General features: G+C 55.3%; 1 protein-coding gene across 1 annotated transcript; it reads left to right on the top strand.

Annotated features, from left to right (window-relative positions):
- Window positions 1–555: 555 nt before the first annotated feature.
- BXZ73DRAFT_43444 (uncharacterized protein) lies at window positions 556–1,129 on the top strand (the record flags this gene model as incomplete). The annotated part of the gene is made up of 2 exons (XM_048019148.1): window positions 556–802; window positions 852–1,129. Coding segments are annotated over 2 exons (525 nt in total), but the record flags the coding sequence as incomplete, so codon positions are not given.
- Window positions 1,130–20,217: the final 19,088 nt, after the last annotated feature.

The raw sequence follows: 20,217 nt of genomic DNA, 5'->3' as shown, positions 1-20,217 counted from the left end.
CTGCGTCTCCGCTACAGTGTTCTCCCGTTCTCGCCTGCTCGGCCCCAAGACGACCCTTGCTACGAGAAGATCACCGTAGTTACAGCTCAGAAAGCCTTCGGGTTGGGCAACGTCACTGAGGGCCATCTGTACGGTGCCCGGCGGTTTGTGAGCTGCGTCTTCGACAACAGGCTCGATCAAACTCAGGACGTTTGGGATGTTCATCAACTCAGCAACAGTCGTCCCGCGCGCAACGATGTATCGGTATTTCAGTAGCGTACGAGATCCCAGGTCTTCTATGCACTGGAATTCAGGGCTTTGCAAGTTCGCTACGATCTCCTCGTCGATGCAACTACTGCCGTGGAGGTCCTTCGCCGATCCGACATCACGAGTCCTTACTCTGCCATCAGCTTCTTTGTTCACGCGGGCATCCACTTCCTGACTATGTGGCGTCCCCGCTCATCTTCCATTTCCCATCGTCAGGTATCTGCTACGTCAACTCCCTTCCTTGGATGGCGAGACCAGGCATGGGAAGCCACACAACGGGAGTACAAGGAGTATGAGGATTGAGTTGCGGAGTTCCTTTTAACCCCTAGGGGAGGCGCTGCTTTCCTTCGAGGCGGTATCATCTGGCGTATATCTATGGAGGTCCTCGGAGATGGTGCATTGGAGGAAGCTATCACAAGGTCTCAGGAAGGTCCCTCTTCAGATGCTCGAGATGCCTCGGCAGCCATTGTTTTGAGCCGCAGTGGTGACGAGTACCACGATGACATGCTCACCCCTGAGGAAGAGGAGTTCGTGTGCGGAACATATCTCGTCTATGGTAGGTCTTCCCACTCCTTACCATGATGTGAAACACTAATAATTCACAGTGGAGAATTTTGATACATCGTCAAAGCTTTCATGGTGGCCTTCCCCGACAACATGGGAAACCTCCGGTCTCAATTTTGGACACTGGACGCCATTCTGCGAGTCTTGGTTCAAATCTCACTTGGAGAAGATTCGTTCAGGTACGAACAAGCCTAAGAATGCGACGACTTGGAGAAGTAACATCAAATTGGAGAAAGCAAAGGTCCGGAAGCTGTCACTTAGGGTGGCCGAAGCAAATGAGGCATACCTCCTTAATGATGTAGGCATCGAGACTTTGTAAGCGGATGAGCGTTGTCATTGCCATTCTCTCGGTCTTCATTTTCGCATTTCTGTCACGTAATGCTCGTCCTTGTGTCATGCTTTTTTGCTATCCGTCATCAGTTTTCTTTGCTACATTCTATCTTTCTGGACCTCTCGTCGCCCCGCATCTCCCGCTCCGCGCCGTTCTCCCGCCGTCTGTCTCAGTTATACAATCTTCTGGCCTCCTCGATCCGTTCTTCGTGCTGCCAAGCACCCCCGCTTGCCTCGCTACCACCTTTTGTGACCACGCTACCGCTTCCTTAGTCTCTCTCTTCTCTCTCTGTATTCTTTCATATCTTTCCACCTCATCTCCTCGCCGATATGCCGATCTTATGCCCTTGCAGACTTCGTTGCTACGCACTCGTTCATGTATTTATTCTAGCATGGCTCAGTAATATTCTACAGTTTTTACGCCCTCTCTCAAAGGGCATGCCACTCGCCCAGCCAGCCATTAGTCTGCCGCCGCCGTTCTCCGCACTCCAGGATGCTCGTGGTGCACGAAAGGCTCAAGCAGACTTTGCGGACTCGCGCTGTACAGGGCGCGGTGGTGCGCGAGGGCGCTACGCATTGACCAATTTGTGTGGCCCGCTCCAAAACTAAACACGACCCCACTCGCGCTCCTGCGCGAAACCTGCCCATCGTTTTGGGGCGGCTGTAGAGTCATCTGGGATCCTCCTCTGCCCAGGCTGAGTATGTTAGTTTACGCGCACACAACGAGCGGGCACCACCGCTCCCCGATGATGCGCACCGCGCGCGGCCAAGCGCGCGCAGCGCGCATCGTACCAAACTACCGCCGACACGAACCAATCTCAACCGCACCCCCAACCGTCCGCGCGATGCACCAACCGCCCTGTTACCGACACCCGCACAAGTATCTCACCGAGACACCCGCACGCCGCGCTGACAAGACCCCGCGCGACGCGCATCGACACGCGCACTGGCCGACATTGCCGCCACCACGCCGCTGCTTGCACGCACGAAGCCCACCGACCGATAGCCTCGCCAACAGTCAAGCTCACCACACCCCCCATTGCCCCGCACACCCGAACCCTTCTCCCGCACCTCTCCGCGTCCCATGATTCCCTTCCGAACATTCTGTATTCCTCGAGGCTTCGCATTTCCCACTCTACCCCGTTTCCGTTCCCTTCGCCAGTCTCACATTACGATATCCCAGCTCCGTCTGTACCTTCTACACGCTACCAACCACCCTCCCTATGTCTCGCTGCCATAGCTTGTGATCACGCGGCCCCTACATGGCCCCTACCTTACGTTCCTTCGTCCATCTCTCTATGTTCCTCTAGATTATTCTACCTCATTTTCTCGCCGACATGCCCACCCCGCGACCGCGGACTTCGTTGCTATGATCTGTGTCCTCGCATGTACTTATTCTCGTGGCATTCGTGCTCTATCCACAGTTTCGACGCCCCCATATCGTGCGTGCTACTCACCCAAGTCCACGTCTGTCTGCCACCGCCGCCTCCGCCTTCAGTCCTCCGCCTTCAGTCCTCCGCCTTCCGCCTATCAGCCTCCCACCGCCGTCCGTCTCGCCTCAGCCTTCCCGCGGTCCTCCGCATCGTCTCCGCGCGCATCGCGCTTCCTCCTTCTCCTTCTCGCGCTCGCCTTCCCCTCTCGCGCCGGGCCGACTTCCCGTGGTACAAGCTCGACGAGCTCGCATGTGATCCCTTCGCATCCCCCTTTCACGTGCCCTCCGGCGTTAGCGTCCCATCACCGATGCACGAGATCCTTCACGCTTACGCCCACGCACTCCTGGAGGCGCCCCCAGAGCGCATCAAACCCACCCGCATCCACCCCAGATGGCGCCCGCTGCACCGTACCAGCATCGCAGCGAACAAGGAGGCCGCTCTGGCTGAGGAAGAGCGGTGGGCAACGCGCAGGGGCCTGCGAGTCTACTCGGACGGTTCGGAGGTAGACGGGGAAGTCGGGGCGGCAGCGGTCTTGGTACGGCCGGGTCGCCACCCACGGTACCTGCACTTTCACCTGGGACCAGCAGGGGAGCACACTGTCCCCGAAGCGGAGACAGTGGGCATTCTGCTAGCCCTCTACCTCGTATGGCAGGAACGCCACTCGCCTGCGAAGCGGGCGTCGGTCGCGCTCGACGCAAAAAGCGCGATCGAGGCCACAACCGGCCACACGTCGGGGCCAGGCCGTTACCTCACGGATGAGGTCCTCAAGGAGATCCGCCGCCTCCACAAGGCGCTGCCAGAGTGTAAGATCACGCTTCGTTGGGTCCCGCGCCATGTCGAGGTAGAAGGCAATGAACTGGCAGATGTCACCGCGAAAGAAGCTGCACACGAAAAGTTGTCCCACCGCACCAAACTTCCCCCCACCCTCCGCCGCCGCCCCCTCCCCGCAAATGCATCAAAGTTGACATCCGTGTACGTGGACGCCCTCCAGGCCGAGACGAAGAAGGCGTGGGCAGAGTCGAAGCGGGACCGCAGGCTCGCCACCATCGACCCGTCCCTTCCATCCCGGTCCTTCCTCAAGCTGGTAAAGGACCTACCACGCCGCCATGCCGCAGTCCTGTTCCAGCTGCGAAGCAGCTGCGTGCCACTATCCTCCCACCTTGCCACCATCAAAACCGTCACCTCCGCGACCTGCGCGTCGTGCGGGAGGGAAGCCGAGACGGTCTCGCACTTCCTCCTCCGGTGCGAGACCTTTCGCTAGTTCGTGCCCCTTCCCCCAGACCGCAGGACGCTCGTGCACCTCCTCGCCTCGCTGCAGGGCCTCCGACCCATCTTTGGCTTCCTGGACGAGACACGCCGCCTGTTCTTCCGCTTCGGGAGCCTTCGTTATCCAGAGCTGGAGGAGGACTCGGACCCTCCGGCGTGAGGAGCTACCTACCAGGTGAAAAGATGACTCCCGCTTGCTTGATCCCCGCTGATCACCCGCCCCTCACCCTGTCACCCCTGCGCGAGAAGACACCCGCGCGAAGACGCCTACACCGCCCATGCGGACAAGCACAACCCACTGCCGCCCCCTCCATCATCCTCACCAACTCACTCCGCGCGCCCACCAGCACTCCATCTCTTTCTTTCCTTCTCGTTACGCTACTACTACTACTGTACTCTTCCTAGATCTGGTCTTGCTCTCTCTCCATCCCCACTCATACATACCCCCAAGCCCCACCGGGCTCAATGGCACGCCGGCTTATGCCTGCCGGCACGTTTCGGTCCACTGTGCCTTTGGGAACACTCTTGAGGGTGCATATGCGAAGACGAACCCTCCCAGTGCTATGCGACTCTATACCTACGAATACTTTGTATGTTACGCCTACCATAGGGCTCCGCCCTCAAGAGCGATAAACGAGGATCCAAAAAAAAAACGAGCGGGCACCAGCGGGCGACGCGCCGCGAGCGGGCGACGCGCGGGCGACAAGTGGGCGACAAGTGGGCGACAAGTGGGCGACGAGCGGGCGCCCGGATTCAAAACATAACATTTCGGGACCGCCGGAATGACATACTGAATATATTGTTGCGAGGCTGACAAAATGATGAAAGGAACGCCAAATTTGGTATATGATTTCGCACACCGGGAAACTTTGAGTTCTCGGGCCGCCAGAACTTTATGTGTGAGAAAGCATTCTGCAGGCGCGGAAATGTTTCATTTTGAGGACTCGGGAACAGTGCGAGGTACATAAGGTTTCAACGCGCGCGAAATGTAACATTCTGAAGGGCTCAGAACACTGCCAAAAACACTACATTTATTGAAAGGTTTACTCATACATATCGGACGAGCAGAAATTTTGATATTCCCGGCGTGAGAGCCTGGGACCAGCCACCCAGCCCATCTCAGCGCTACTGGGCGCCTATTTTCGCTCTCAGCCACAGCCACCACTGCCAGCTACTGCAAGCCACACCCAGCCACCTAAAATTGTCATCCACAAGCCCTGGCTGCAATCCATCCACTTTGGGTGGGGCTGTGCTGCCCAATCTTTGTCAGCAGCCTCTCTCATGCCTCTCCACCATATATGGACACTGTTTGCCACTGTTTGCCCCCTTCTGCCCCTGCCACAGCTGCCACAGTGGCTGAAAGTGCAGCTAGGTGCCTATTTTGAACGCCTTTTTCAAACTCAGCTCAGCTCAGCTGGTACAGCACCTGGGTGGGGGACCCAGGAGCCTTGGGTTCAATCCCTGGTAGTGCCGCTTTTTTTCTGCATGTGGCTGTGCTAAGCAGGCCTGGTTGTAACAATGGGTATTCAGGCTTTGTAAAATCCAATCAATTGCCTAAAATCCTGATTATATTCATGAAAGCAGCTACTATAGAATGTGTTACTAATGTGCTTACTGCTTGGCTTTAAACACGTTAAATGAGGCACAGTGTAGATATTATCACTGATTCCCACCAACTTTAGATCACTCCTATGACCTCAGTTCTTATCTGTTTGGGGTGATTGTATATACATCAGAAAGCTATGTAGAAGGGCTATATGACTGCAACCCCTTTGTTCACCCTAGTCCCCCCTTCAAGTGTTCTTGCAATGTAGAATGATAGTGCATACTCTGTCTATGCAAAATCAAATACAGCACCTAAAATCTTGACGATATCCAGAAGGGCAGCTATAACACAGGGTGTTGTACTGTATTGGATTTTATCTGCATAGTATGCACTTTAGTACTAGTGTTCACAATGTTTGCACTCCTGCTATATATTCTGTTCTTGTCTGTGGTGATAGCAGTAGTGTTACGTCCGAGGGCTTATTCCAGCTGGAATACAACCTAGGCACCTTGTGGTTATGGTGGCAATGCTTAGAGCGCTTGCGTGCTATCGAGCAAGTGTGTGAGCGACAGAGAGTAAGATTGCGCGTAGTCAGGTAGACGTAGTTGTACAGAGGAGATTCAAGTCTAGGGAGGGAGCGCTCTGGGGTGTCGTCCTTATATACTGGGGAGAGAGCGGGGAGTCATATTATCTACAAGTCACCACGAGTCCTTATGACGCAGTCCCAGTCGTAGCGAGGCATTGTGACTAGGTACCGCAAGGGAGTCATGATGAGAACTGAGTGAGTAGCGATGAGTATGCATGAGTCAGAGGGCAAGGGATACATATTTAGTAGTCGTCATATCTGGGGAGTGGGGTTATCTGAGAAAATTAAATGGGGTGCAGCGTACTCGAGTCTGTAATTGTAACAAGTAGTGTACAAGGTTCAATATAGCTTATCAAGGTCTATATAGCTTCTCATTATATTCCATATCTCATTAATTGTTTTCTGCCAGTAATGGCCCACTCCTACCAAGTGAAGTCTTGCCTGGTGAGGCCTGTGGCAAGGAGCAGACTGGGTGGAGCAGTTCATACCATTGGCTGGAAGGGTCCGCCAATGAAAGGCGATTGGGGGTGGAGGCGATGGCGTGTTGCGAATACAGCTGGGGTGGACAGAGGAGAGGGGGGAGGAGAGCAAGGAGGGAAACCCCCTACACTGTGAGTGCTGTCCTCCAAGTCGCTGGCTGGGGACACTGACAACGAGTGCGTGCTGCCGTTGGCGGGGCGGGGAGGGGTAGGGGGAGAAGGGGGAGTGAGGTGAAAGGGGCTATTACAGACGCCATGCATCCGTGCTTTCACTGCCACAACTGCTTGGTGCAGTTTGCCCAACTCCTCATCCATCTCTTGACGGTCTTTTTTGTCGTGCACCTGCTCCCCAAGCGTCACTTGAAGCCACTCGACATTGGTATATAGGGTTTTGACCAGGACGTCACCCGGTTCTGTAAAGGCTGGTGTTGGTTACCGCACAACATAAGTGCACAGTGAGCACACCTTCTGAGATAGGGAGCGGGGAAGTGGCAGGATCACCCTCATCCTCCTCCTCCTCTACGAGTGTGGCGAAAACAGAGTGGCATTAGTACTGCATGACATAAGGGCACAGTGAACACACCTTCTGCCATGAATGGATCCATAGAAGGTCAGCCAGTGGTGGGGACAGTGGGTGAGGGCGTCAATGGGGGCGCCAGAGTAGGAGTTTCCTTGACCAGTACATAGCACCGTTGCCGCTTACTTGTGACAGCCTGGGTACCGTGGGTTGGGTTGCAGGTGCACTACACCTCATGTGCGTCTCAGCGCTGACAGCTGTACGTCAGCGCATTTGGCGGGTGAAGGGGATGCCAACTCAAGTCCGCTGATTACAATTGGTGAGTATGCAAATCTCTTCTACAAAGTATGAAAGATTACAGGGACAGGTGCATCAGACGACGGACACTTGGGGATTTGCGGTTGGGTCCAGCCTGGGTGTGACTCCAGCTCTACTATGCCCACCCCAGAAGCAGTGCAGGTGCCCCCTTCCTGTGTACTAAATCTAATGAATAGCAGGCTAGTAGGGCAAGATTGCGCAAGGAAATACTGCTGCACCCCGAAACACGGTGTGTCGGCACCGGCTCGGGTTACTCTCGCCAACCACAGCTGGTTCAACTCCGCTGTGGCTGAAGTTTGAACGCAGGTGCGTGCGCAGAACCGCATCACAGGGTAGCATCACGCGATGGCAGGTTCAGACTCTGTGTGGCCGATGTCACGCCCGAAGCTCATTCCTCCGCATGTGCTTCTCTCCTCCGAGGCCTTGGGAAAATGTGCTCCCTCATTATGATTAATGAGGTACAAATGAATCGTTCTTTATGGGGTGGGCTCTAGCTGCAATGTGCAACACCCTTAGTGCGACCCATGGGAATAAAATTTCAGACTCCTATTACTCTTCACTAGCACAGCCACTTCCCACGCATAGGTTTTCTACTTACCCCCATCACACTAGCTCTGGGTTAGGGTCCCCCTATAGGGTTCCACTAGCACTGGGTTTGCACTGCCACCTGGGCCCAGCGCTTCACTCTCTAATAGACTTTGTAGTGCCTGTTAGTGTCTACACCTATTCAACTAGACTGAGATGGGCGCTCATTGGGGGCTTCAGTCAGACTCTATCTGGACTACTACTATGAATATACTCAGGATCTATAGGAATTGATTCAATTTTGAAGGGCTGATTTCAGAAAAGTGAGGCTTCCACAAGTTCTTTGACACCCAGTGGCAGTAGCGCCCTGCCTCTGCTCACTACATCCATGTCTCCCTGCTGGTAAATCAGATCAATTCGCTAAAATGCTGCTTATATTTAATTATGTACTTCTCATAATAAGTGATCTAAATGTGAAGGAAGTGCTCATGGTAGTGCAGCAGTTGGGCTGTGGTAGAGTCTACAATATACAGCCTATATGTTGTAACAGCTGGTATAAGCTCAGATGGCGTCTGTTGAAGATGGTTGTAGATTCGTTGGATGCGCATTGATAATGCGAATGTGGTGTTATAGGTCATGTGATACAGGAAGTGGATGTGGTGGAATGGTTTGAGTAACATTGGTAGCACACTATCTGTATAGTGTATGGCTGGTTATAAGCTTCTTTCTGAACCAATCACTATATATGTAGATGCATTATAACACCTCTTTGAAGGGCTACACAAGGATATATGTTATGTTATGTATTGTGCCTTGCAGCTGCTATACTATAGCAACTACCGCTTGACAGTGTTGACTGGACTATAGTGCTGTGCCTGGGAATATGCTTATGTAACATACACCATTCAAACGCCACTTTGAATGCGTACTCAGCATAGTTTAAATCATAAGAAACGGACTAGACATGAGCAATAGAAAGTGCGGGCAGCATTCCTGTATGCAGTTGCCTAATAAGGTGTGTGAGAAAACTGTTACATAAGCACCAGCAGCGCACTCCCATCCCTGATGCCACTACTCCTCTCTTGGGGGACTCTCATCCACCCTTCACCTCTGTTGCCTGGCTTTTGGCCAAAGTCAGTGCTTATGAGTGAGAGGATGCCCCCCTACAGTCCCTGTGCTCCTGTACCATGCCTACTTGGTGCACCAATTTAGAGCGGTGGTCTTGAGCCTGGGATGCCTGCGACATTGCCACTTTGGGTGGCTGGGTCGTTGGAGCACAGACCAAGTTCTGTGTGAGATGGATTCAGTGTTCTCTTTAACTCTCTGGTAAGATTTTAGTGTTTATGGGTAGTAGGTAAGTATTGTTTGTCTAGTTGCTCATTCCCATGGTACTTTGACGTCACTGTACCTTGTTCCATGCCCCAGTACCTCCAGAACACTGCCAGATTGTTCCCAGGTGTGTGCTCTTTCTGTAGACCCCCTATTCATCCCCCACTTCGCATTTTTCATCCCCTTGTGCACATATTGATAATGTGGGTTGGCACAGCGCCAATGGGCGTCTATTGCGCCCATTGCGCTGCTACATCCATAAGGCCTGTGTGCCATCCATCCCCTTCCCATGGTTGGATTTACTTCATTTTTGGGTAGGCACTAGTAGCACCGCACACATGATCTATGTACTTTGTTTCATCATGTTGTGTCATTTGAGTCCATAACAACATGTTTGGAGCCTGGGACCAGTGACACAGCCCATCTGGGCAGTCTTGGGGGCCTATTTTCGCTCTCCACCACAGCCAGCTACTGCAAGCCACACCCAGCCACCTAAAATTGTCATTCACAAGCCCTGGCTGCAATCCATCCTCTCTTAGTGGGGCTGTGCTACCCAATCTTTGTCAGCAGCCTCTCTCATACCTCTCCACCATATATGGACACTATTTGGCACTGTTTGCCCCCTCCTGCCTCTGCCACAGCTGCCACAGTGGCTCAAAGTGCAGCTAGGTGCCTATTTTGAACGCTCTTTTCGAACTCAGCTCAACTCAGCTAGTCTATGGTGCAGTTCATCTAAACACCACCACTTTTGAACAGCGTCTCGTGAGCGCCCAGATGTCACCTGTTTTCTTAGTTCTCTAGCCAATCACACTATTTTCATTGCCTGAACAATTTCCCTAGAGGGTTTTTCAAAATTCTCAGTCTGAGCAAAATCGAGGTTGGAGCTATTGCGCCACGTGCTGATGGATGACTAATGAGATGATGTCACCAGCCAAGCGCCGGTGCAAGGGTCTCCAGAATCCGGCGGTAAGAAGCTTGTACTGACAAGAACTGGACTCCTTCACCTTGGCCTGACTGTTCTTCGCATTCAGGCCCCCCGTGTAAGCATCAATTAATTTCCAAGCGCAATTCTCCCACTTCCAGATAAGCTCCACACAGCTTTCGTCTTTCTGGCACTGCACAAGTGCTCTGTGTTGTCCCACTCAAGCCCGAGCTACTGCAGCTTTTGGTGCAGCTATTTGCTGTCAATTCATGGATAGAAGCAGTAACAGGGTGTATAGCACATAGATACATGTATTAGAGTCCTAAAAATGCGTGCCGAGTGTCCATCTAACAGTTTGTAGCCTTGTCTCACTTGAGCCACTGCCCCAAAAAAACTGAGCCGCCGCTATTGCGCTTATATAAGTGCTTACATAAGCTGTCCAAAAGTAGTGGTGTTTAGATGAACTGCACCATAGCCCTCATCTCGACCTCTTGGTCTTTGTGGGCTAGGTGAGTATCTCGATTGCCTGTATATATGTATAGCTATGTTAACTTGGTCTTTGTGGGCTAGACATCCCTCACATGACTCTAGTTTGCGTCTGCTTTGCGCCTAGTTCTGGCAATGCCTCTGCACCACTACATTGAGGTCATCCAACCTCCATCTACATCTATCCACCCCTCCCTCTCCTCTGATTGGTGTTTGTGGCCCGCTTCTGCGTCAAGCTGCTTGAGGGAATGGGACGATAATGAGTGCTGGTGATACTATAGGGGCCAGAGATGGACTTGGTGCAGATGTCTTTGTCTCTGGCAGGTGGTGTGCAGTTTTGTCCAGTGGGTCGTGCCCGTCAGGTGTTCCAGTTACGGGAGCAATGATCTGTGGTGGGGGTGCAGTTGGTCAGGGGTTGGATTGAAGTAGATTGATCTTCTTCTTCTTCTTCTTCTTGCAGTGAGCCTGACGCAGGAGCGGGCCACAAACACCAATCAGAGGAGAGGGAGGGGTGGATAGATGTAGATGGAGGTTGGATGACCTCAATGTAGTGGTGCAGAGGCATTGCCAGAACTAGGCGCAAAGCAGACGCAAATGCTCGCCCTGTCGCGGAAGCGAGGAACGAGTGGCCGCGACAAGTGCTAGTCTACGGCGGGAGGAGCGGTGGAGAGCAGACGCCCATGGCTTGTCTCCCACCAAGACGCTCCTCCCGTCGCACTGTCCGCCTCCTGCCTTTCCCTCACAGCCTTGAGCCTCCATCCGTCACCTCTGCTGCAAGATTTCGACCATGCCTCTCACAGACAATCAACGTACCAATCTCCTGGGTCCGGTACCCCCTGATCCTGCCGCGGAGCTTCAACCCCCTGACTACGCCGGTGATCAACACCAAGACGAACGCTTGAGGCTCATCGAGGGAAGGATCACCGTGGACCATGAGACTGCTGTAGCAACTCTTCGCGCGTTATGGGAGATGAACAGGCCTGCGCTTCAAGCTGCACGCCAGGCAGCCTGGGACAGCTACCAAGCACGCACATTGCTCGCCGATGGCCTCGACGTCCGGGACCCCACCCGATCGCGCCCGCCTTCCCCAGTCAGGTCACGCCTGCCAACCAGCCAGCTCGCGAAGGGCGAGTATGTCCCCATGTGGTACTTCTGCGCCGACGGCATGTGGGACCATGGACAGAAAAGCAACGCACATTCTGTCAACCCGACCTCTTTCAACCTCGAAGGGACCCTCAACACCGCCATGAACACCGTCAACTGGTCGCGCGCACCTACCGGGACAAAGCGTTGCAACAATGAAGTCCGCGACGCTGACCTCGGGTTCGAAGCTTTCGTCGAGGCGAAGCACGTGCTCTGCACCGAATATGAGTCCACAGTATCCGATGGGAAACACGTCTACTCAGAAAACTTCGTCCTCATGAACCGCAAATTGTTCGGGTTGATTGAGAGGCACAGCCTGCAGAAGAACGACCCTCTCCTGGGCTGGAAGGCGCTTGCGATGTACGTCGAGCGGGTCCGTGTCAACGTCCATCTATGCCTAGCTAGAAAGTCTGTGATCCCCAACTTCGGTGTCTTAGACGAAGGCCTCATCTAGAGGATCCATCACAATTTATCCACTCAGCACTTCTCCGCTCTGCGCACCGCGCATATGCAAGATATGGAGGCTACGCGTAGTTCGTCCGCCGTGCGTATCTTCGCTTTGGCATGCATCAGCTGTTCACTAACATTTCTTTTTCATGCATGCACGCTTCGTCCTCGCGCTTTTGTTCCCATCCTCCGTTACTTCCTCCTCGCGCGTGCGTGTTGCCCAACCTCTGCGACCACGCATGCCCCCCTCGGTGTCTCATCTGCACACTCGCGTCTCCCAAACGCCTGCGTCTCCCCAACGCAATGCTGTCACAACGGCCCTTCATGTCTCCCCAACGCCCTGCTGCATCGCGTCTCTCAAACGCCGACCTTATAACACGCATACAGTCGCCGTCGCAATACAGCTCCCCAACGCTGGGTCACCCGCATGGTCCTAAGAACCGGGCTGCGCGGGGACGGAGGCCGCGTCCACTGGCGGTTCCTCAAGCGCGAGCAGTGGCACGGTTTTTGTCCCCAGCCACGCGTCCCCGACCAGCGCGTGTGCCGTCTGCCTCAGTCGGCATCATCACAATGTTGCATCTTGCAGTGCCGCAGAGCTGCACAACGCGCCTGGTACCCCGACGTTCGTCAAGCGCGGAGCCAACGGTTGGGGCTTCTCAACCTCCTCCGGTGGTCAAATCTGCCTTCGCTTCAACCTCCCTCGGGGCTGCACGGCCAAAGACCCCACCAAGCCTTGCCGCCCACACATCTGCAGTGGCTGTGGCTTCTCCACCCACAACGCTCAGAGTTACCATCTCTCGCGTACAGCAACACAACAGTAGCCCGCTTGACGCCGACGTTTGGGAGCGAGAACTCCGTGCCCTCAACCTGCTCCACAAATACCCAACCATACTGCTTTCAATTCGTCAAGGCTTTGTTGTTGGGATCCCATGCATCTCCGTCCTCTTCTCGCCCCCCAACCGTCTTTCAATCCTCCCCGTTATCCATCATACCAAAGCCCCACAAGCCAGGAGCCTTCCGCCTCATTCAAAATTTCTCGTACCCACACAATCCCATCAATGGCATCTCTTCAATCAACTCTGCCATGGATGCAAGCACATATCCGTGCACCTGGGGTACGTTCTTCGCCGTCGCCCTCATGTATGCCATGCTGCCTCCTGTCTCGCAAGCCGCCGTCCAGGATGTCCGTGACGCGTACCGCACAATTCCCCTACATCACTCGCAGTTCGCAGGTGTCGTGGTGCGCACCGGGGATGACTGCTTCGACGTCGACACATGTGCCGCTTTCGGAATGCGTCTATCTGGCGGCACCTACGGTTTTGTCACGGACGTTGCCTGTGAGATCTTCCGCGCGCACGGTCTCGGGCCTGTCATGCACTGGGTCGACAACCACTTCTGGGCGCGAGTGCTCATCTCCATGCTGGCAGACGCAAATCAGCACCGCGCAGCTGCACATGAGTGCATCCGGCAACGTGGTGCACGACACACCCGTGGTGGGCGCGTCTGGTGGTCAGGCGATGCGCTACCGGACGGGCAGATTGAAGAATTCATCAAGGAGTTCTGCTGCCCACTCTGCAATCACTCGTCTGGCTCCCCGCGCTCCGACAGCGATGCGCTGTATGCTTATGCCTTCGCAGATATCGATCATGTGTCTGGCGCACTTGGGTACCGCTGGGCGCCGGAGAAGGACCAGGCCTGGTCGTCAACCCCGGACTACACTGGGTTGTCATACGACTTCACCCAGGGCACTGTGGCTCTCCAGATCTCAAAGCGGGACAAGTACGTCAGCATCCTCAACTTATTCCTGGCCTCCCCCGCACCTGCCCATGACCTCGAGGCCATCCAAAGCCTCTACGGAAAGCTTAATTTCGCCTGCTCCACCATCCCCAATGGGCGTGCTTACCTTACAGGACTGGAATGCGCGATTTCCAACGGTTCTCATAGTCCTCACACTGCACGGCACCTCCCACGATTCGCGCTCGACAACCTCCGATGGTGGCGTGCTCGACTTCTACGTGGCAACCTCAAACACCCGATCCCAGTCCCGGCATCGTCATCCACGGTCGGTGGCGCGTATGGTGTGTCCTCCCTGGTTGGGACGTTGACGGCCGGAACATACAGTGGCTCGAAGCCATCGGCTTCGAGTTGCTCGTTCTTGGACTTCTACTCCACACCAGCCTCCCACCGCACATCGCGGTCTACGGCGACAACACAGCCGTCATCGGGGGATGGCGTCGCGGCCAGCAAGCGAACAGATGGGTCAACGAATGCTTCCGCCGGCTCAATGTCGTCCTCGCGTCCGCTGGAGTCACCGTCTATGCCCGCTACATTGCAAGCGCTTCAAACCCAGCTGATGATCCCTCCCGGGGCGTCCACGGACTGACGTCCCTCCTCCTCTCACCAATTGAGCTCCCCGCTGCGATCGCCCCCTTCTTTGTTGACTGGGACGCCCCACCGCACGCCAGCGAGGTCCGAGCTCCCCAAATCGCCTGCCCGAAACCCCCTCGCAACGTCCATGGTGCACTCGACCAGGGGCTCTCAAGTGGCGAGCGCCTTGCCAACCTCCTCGTCGACTGCCCAGCTTTCTACTGGGACGAGCTCGACTCGTTTTAATCGAGTCCTCCCCACGTGGCCTGCAGGAATGCCTCGGTCGTACGCACTTGACTTGCGCCCCCAACCACACCCATGTCGTCCTCACGTTGCTGCTGGTGCGTGGCTCACAGCTTGGTCCCCGTCCGCCCCTCCGCTAGAGTTCCCCGCGCCAGCTGCGCGCACAGTCGATGTTCTCTCGCGCGCCTTCGACCTGTCCACTGCATCTACATACGGGTCAGGGCTGCTGCTCTTCCACATCTGGGCCGATCAGCACAACATTGCCGAGCACCAACGCGGTCCCATCCCGTCTTCCGTCATTCTTGAGTTCCTGCAATCCCTCGTCGGCTCCTACTCCAAGTCCGCAATCCGCAACACTTACCACGGCCTCGAAGCGTGGCATCACATCTGGCAGCTTCCGTTCTCCTTTGACCCACACACTCGCTCGCTTCTCATGCGCTCCGCTGAAGACTCCGTGCCCGCTGCCTCTTCTAAGTCCCGCCGTGACCCATTCCTTTTGCAGCACCTGGCTCGCTTGTTTCCCCTCTTTGACACAACACCTTCGCTCAATCTCGCATGCCGCGCAGTGCTCTCCACTATATTCTGGGCGACTGCTCGCAATGGTGAGTTCCTGCTCTGCACGCAAAAGTCCTTCTTGCCTGGCACTCACGTCCAGCTGTCCAACGTGTCTTTCTCATCGCGCGCCGACGGCATTGAAGTGTGCACGATACACCTGCCCCACACAAAGACCCATCAATTCACTGGTGAAGATGTGTATTTCGTTTCTCAACCCTTGTTCGATCCAATCGGCGCTTTGCACGCCCACATTGCCTTCAATGAACCCGGGGACAACGAGGCCCTCTTCACGCACACCGTTCGCGACTCTCGACGGCTGCTCACGCTGAAAGCGTTCACGTCACGCATCAAATCCCTCGCAGCTGAGTTCGCTTTCGGGACCCCAACCAGACACAGTCTGCACATTGGGTCCCTGCTCTGTTACGCCCTCAATGGCTTCTCGCTGGTCGACTGCATGGTCAAAGGTCGTTGGCATTCTCAGACATCCTTCCAACTCTACCTGCGGAAGCACGCCAACGTCCTGGAGCCCCACCTCGTCGTTCTCCCGCACGTGTGGGACGACGTTCAGTGCATGATGCTACAGGTCCATTGTCACTCTGCTCCTGTTTTCTTCTGGGAGTTGTCAACGGGTACGAGCGCTGGCGAGCTAGCGAGAGCACGGGGCGAACGAGCTCAGTCTCGGGGGGAAAAGACTCATAGTATTAAGGGTAAGTACCTGGCGAGAGCGTGGGGCAAACGAGCTAGGTAACGAGTAAGTATGCAGTCCAGAATACAAAGTATACGGATGGGGAGCTCACCTCAGTCTCGGGGGAAAAAGACTGAGGTGTGCGGGTCGTGTGAGAACCGGTATAAGTGATGCGGGTGCGTACGGAAGCTAAGGTACAGGTACACAAAGAGATCTCGAAATGATACGAACATAAGGGGAAACACATGGTGCGCACCGGACGCAACTCGTCCGGGCCGGGACGTCTACCGCAGTCGCGGCTTGCCGTCCAACACTCCCCCTCAAGCGCGACGGCGGAGTCCAATCAGGTGCAAGAGGAACTCCACCTTCAGCCGAACGAGAGCCTTGGTGAGCAGGTCCGCAGCCTGGTCGTTCGTTGGGCAGTACTCGACGGAGGCGTCGCCCTTCCGCACGATGTCGCGGATATGGTGGTAGCGTACTGCAATGTGCTTGGTCCGGGGATGGAACAAGCCATTCTTGATAAGAGTGATCGCGCTCTGGCTGTCACAACGAAGGGGTGTGGGACCGCGAACGAGGGAGGCGATGAGCTCTTTGATGAGGTGGCGAGCCCAGAGGAGGTCGCGCGAGGAGTCCAACAACGCGATGTACTCGGATTCGGTCGAGGACAGCACGACGAGTGTCTGTTTGAGTGATTGTGCAGTCGTCGACCCAGATGACGATGAAGATTCGGATGGTGCCGCAGATAAGAAGGAACAGACCGGGGTCGAGTTGGCTACACTCAAAGCCCAGGCCTAATAGCAGCACCAGGACGACCTTGTACCATTGTAAACCAGCTTGTTTGAGGCCGTAGAGCAACTTCTTCAAGATCCAGACCCAGGATTCGCGACCAGGGACCTCGAAACCGTGGGGTTGACGCATGTAGATGGTTTCTTCGAGGTCGCCATTGAGGTAAGCGTTCTTGAAGTCAATCTGGATGATGGGCCATTGGAGGAGAGTGGTGATGGCGATGAGGATGCGGACAGTGGGGAATCGGACAGTGGGGGAAGCATTTTCGTGGTAGTCGACGCCGTACTGTTGGCCAAAGCCTTGCGTGCAGAGACGGGCCTTGAGCTTCATGACTTCGTTATGTTTGTCACGCTTCTTGCGAAGTGCCCAAACACAGCCGATTACGTTCGCGTCACGCGGACGTTCAACCAACTTGTACGTTCCCATCTTCTCAATTCTGTCGATCTCACTCTTCATCGCCTTCCTCCAATCCTCCTTCTCTGGTCCTGCCATGGCCTCGCGATACGACGGCTCATCCTCGGAAGAGAGGGCAGCCAACGCTAAGGCTGTTTGAGGATCTACCCGCAGATCGATCCGGAGTCTTATCCGCGGATCACAGCCACTGGGCGGGCTTGATCTGGAGTCTCACGGATCGGATCCTCCGGAAGAGCCGGACCCGTGGGAGCCGGACCTGCGGCTCACGACTCCACCCGCAGAGCGAGTCGTGATCCGTGGGGATCCACAGATATTGCGGATCCGTGCTTTATGTGTGGTGCATAGGATTCAGAAGAAACCTGGGGAGATTGCGCGGGGCGGCAGCACCGCGATATGGCGTGCTCTGACGGTACAGGTAGAACACCGGCACGTGGGATTTACAAGGGCCGTGCGGCGTGAGCGCAACGCGCAGCACTGCTGTATAGTGTGCAAGGCCGGCGTGACGCGCTCTGATGGTGCAGTGAGGCACGGCAAGGATGGGGACTCGGGAGCGCTAGGTGGGACCAGCCCTGGCCAGGGAGATTCGAGAATGTGCCCCACAGAGAGAATGAATAGTAAAGCAGAACAACAGATACAGGAGGGAGATGAGCACATGATGTGGGAACAAAGGCGGTGGGTGCGGGTGAGGGAGGGTATTTGCGAACAAAGACGATGGGCGTGGGTGAGGGAGGGGATGCGGAGGTACGTGTTCAGTCAATAGTGATAATGTCAGCAGGATCGGGGGTAGCATCAGCATTACGACGGGCCCGCGCCCCCTTCTTGTCCTTCAGAAAGTCGACCATCTCTTCCTCCGGGATGAGGCCAGGAACACTCGCCCAAGACCCCAAAACAGTGTTGGCACGAACACTGTCGTTCCCGAGAGAACGCCGCAGGCGTGAGACCGTCAGGCGACCGCGAGAGAAGGCGCGCTTGGCGTCGGTAGAAGTCGCTGGATAGAGTGAATATCAGTCAGAGTGGATGGAATGATAGAGAAATAGGAACTTACCCGGGATAGAGAGGTAGTCAAGAGCCATGCGGGCAAGCGCATGGTCCTCAGACTTGCCCTTGAGGGTGCCAGCCCAGTACGCGAGCGGGTCCTTCACAGTTGTTTTGGGCGGTGCGTTGAGGTACTCCTCGAGAGCATCTACCGCGCTGCGCGAGCCCGCGCGTGTCTCAGTAATAGTCGCGAAGAGCTGTCGAAGGACAGTTAGTATGGGTGCCTCGAAGAATGTTGTTACAGGAGGACTTACCGCCGCACTGACACTATGTGAGCTCTTGCGGGCAGTGTTGCTCTTGACGCCCGACGAAGAGGCCCGAGAAGACGACGCAGAGACGGAGGCGGTGGGCGCGGAGGGGGGCTGGGTGGTAGGAGCATCGATCTTGTAGTGGTTCAGCCAAACCTCCTTCGTGAGGTCACGCGCGATCTGAATCCATTCAGGAGTCCATCCGGCTTTGCGGAAGTACGTAAGCTTGAGGGCGGGGTGAAGAACTGGGGAATGTTGAACATTAGAATAAGTCTCAAGGGATACGTAGCTGCAAACACTTACTCATGGCGATGCGGTAAACAGGAGTGTCGTCAGTCTTGCTGTAGTACTTGTTTAGCATTGCACGCGCCGCGCGCGCGCCCTTGCGAACGACCGGGTGAAGATCGTCCTGGTCGACGAAGTCGTCCAGGTGCTTGGTGAGGATGTCGATGAACGGAATCACTACATGTAGAAGTGCACGCGTGTTCGAGGAGATCTGGACGGTCGCGTACAAGAATGGCTATGGGTGTCAAGATCATCAGCAGAGAGTAGCGGGCAGAGTAGGTGGGTGGTACTTACGTCCATCAGGTGGTAGAGCTGCTCAAGAATGGACCACTCATTGTCGTTGAGGATGAAACGGCGGAGACGGACACCGCCCGCACGATTGAATTCGTACTTGTCGCATAGCGCCCCGAGTACATCCTTCATTTCAAGTCCACGCCCGATCACACCCACGATGCTGTTCCACCGGGTGCGAACCATGCGAATGAGGACGCGCGCGCTGATGTTCGCGCTCTTTGCGAGCTCTTCCAGCTCTGCCCGAACGGGGGGGCTGTTCCAAACCTTGCCCGACAACTTGATAAGCTACAGGGGGCACAATAGGTGAGCGTTAAATGAGGCATGGCCCAAGGCGTGTAACTTACCTTCTCAAGAGCAAGAATCGCAGCCTTCTCCTCTTCAGGGGTGCACGGAGTGTCGTCGTCGTCGTCGAGCCCATTGTCGAGCATCTGATCGATGAGATTTTGATCAGCATCCTCGCGGGCGGGGTCGACTTCTTCCCCTTCGTTGTCTGACGAGTCGGCGTCCGAACCGTCAGAGAAGTCATCGTGTTCGTCCTGCAACACGTCGTCGTCGTCCTCGGACGTGTTCTTGCCAGCGCGGCTGCGCTTCTTGAGGAAGGGTTTGATGGCAGCCTGGTAGGGCATAACGGGTGAGGTCAGAATAGAGAGAACGATACATCAAATTACAACGTAGCTACAGACCTTGCTAACTAAGTTCAAGACATGTCCGAAGCAACGAACATGGCCCTCTCCGATGCGGGCAAATGGTGCACGGTCATGGAGCTGCCGCATGAGTGCGGTGTTGACCTCAGCGTTGTCGCATGTAACAGTGATGACCTGTAGTGGGGGTTGTGTGTAAGCAAGCGATACGCGTGGGCGAAGGGAAGGAAGGTACGTGAGAGACGAGGAGTGACTCGCACGAAAGAAGGGAAGTGACGTGCTAGAGGGGATGGGATACAGAAATCGCACAGAGGGGACGCGACACACGACTCGAGAGGGGATGGGGACAGAGATCGCGTGTGCAAGAAGCGGTTGGCAAGCTCACCTTGTCAAAGATACCAAAATCACGGAGACAGGCCTCGAGCTTGTCTGCGAGGAAAGTCGCATTGTGGGACTTGGTAAGCCTGCGAGGCGAGGTAAAAAGGTGTGAGTGAGGTCTGCAGGCGTTAGCAGCGAGGTGGAGAACG

The sequence above is a fragment of the Epithele typhae genome, assembly GCF_022376455.1.
Source record: "Epithele typhae strain CBS 203.58 chromosome Unknown BXZ73scaffold_11, whole genome shotgun sequence".
In the NCBI taxonomy this organism is placed as follows: domain Eukaryota; kingdom Fungi; phylum Basidiomycota; class Agaricomycetes; order Polyporales; family Epitheliaceae; genus Epithele; species Epithele typhae.
Note: the sequence above shows the minus strand (reverse complement) of the source record. Positions and strands in the feature narration are given on the sequence as shown.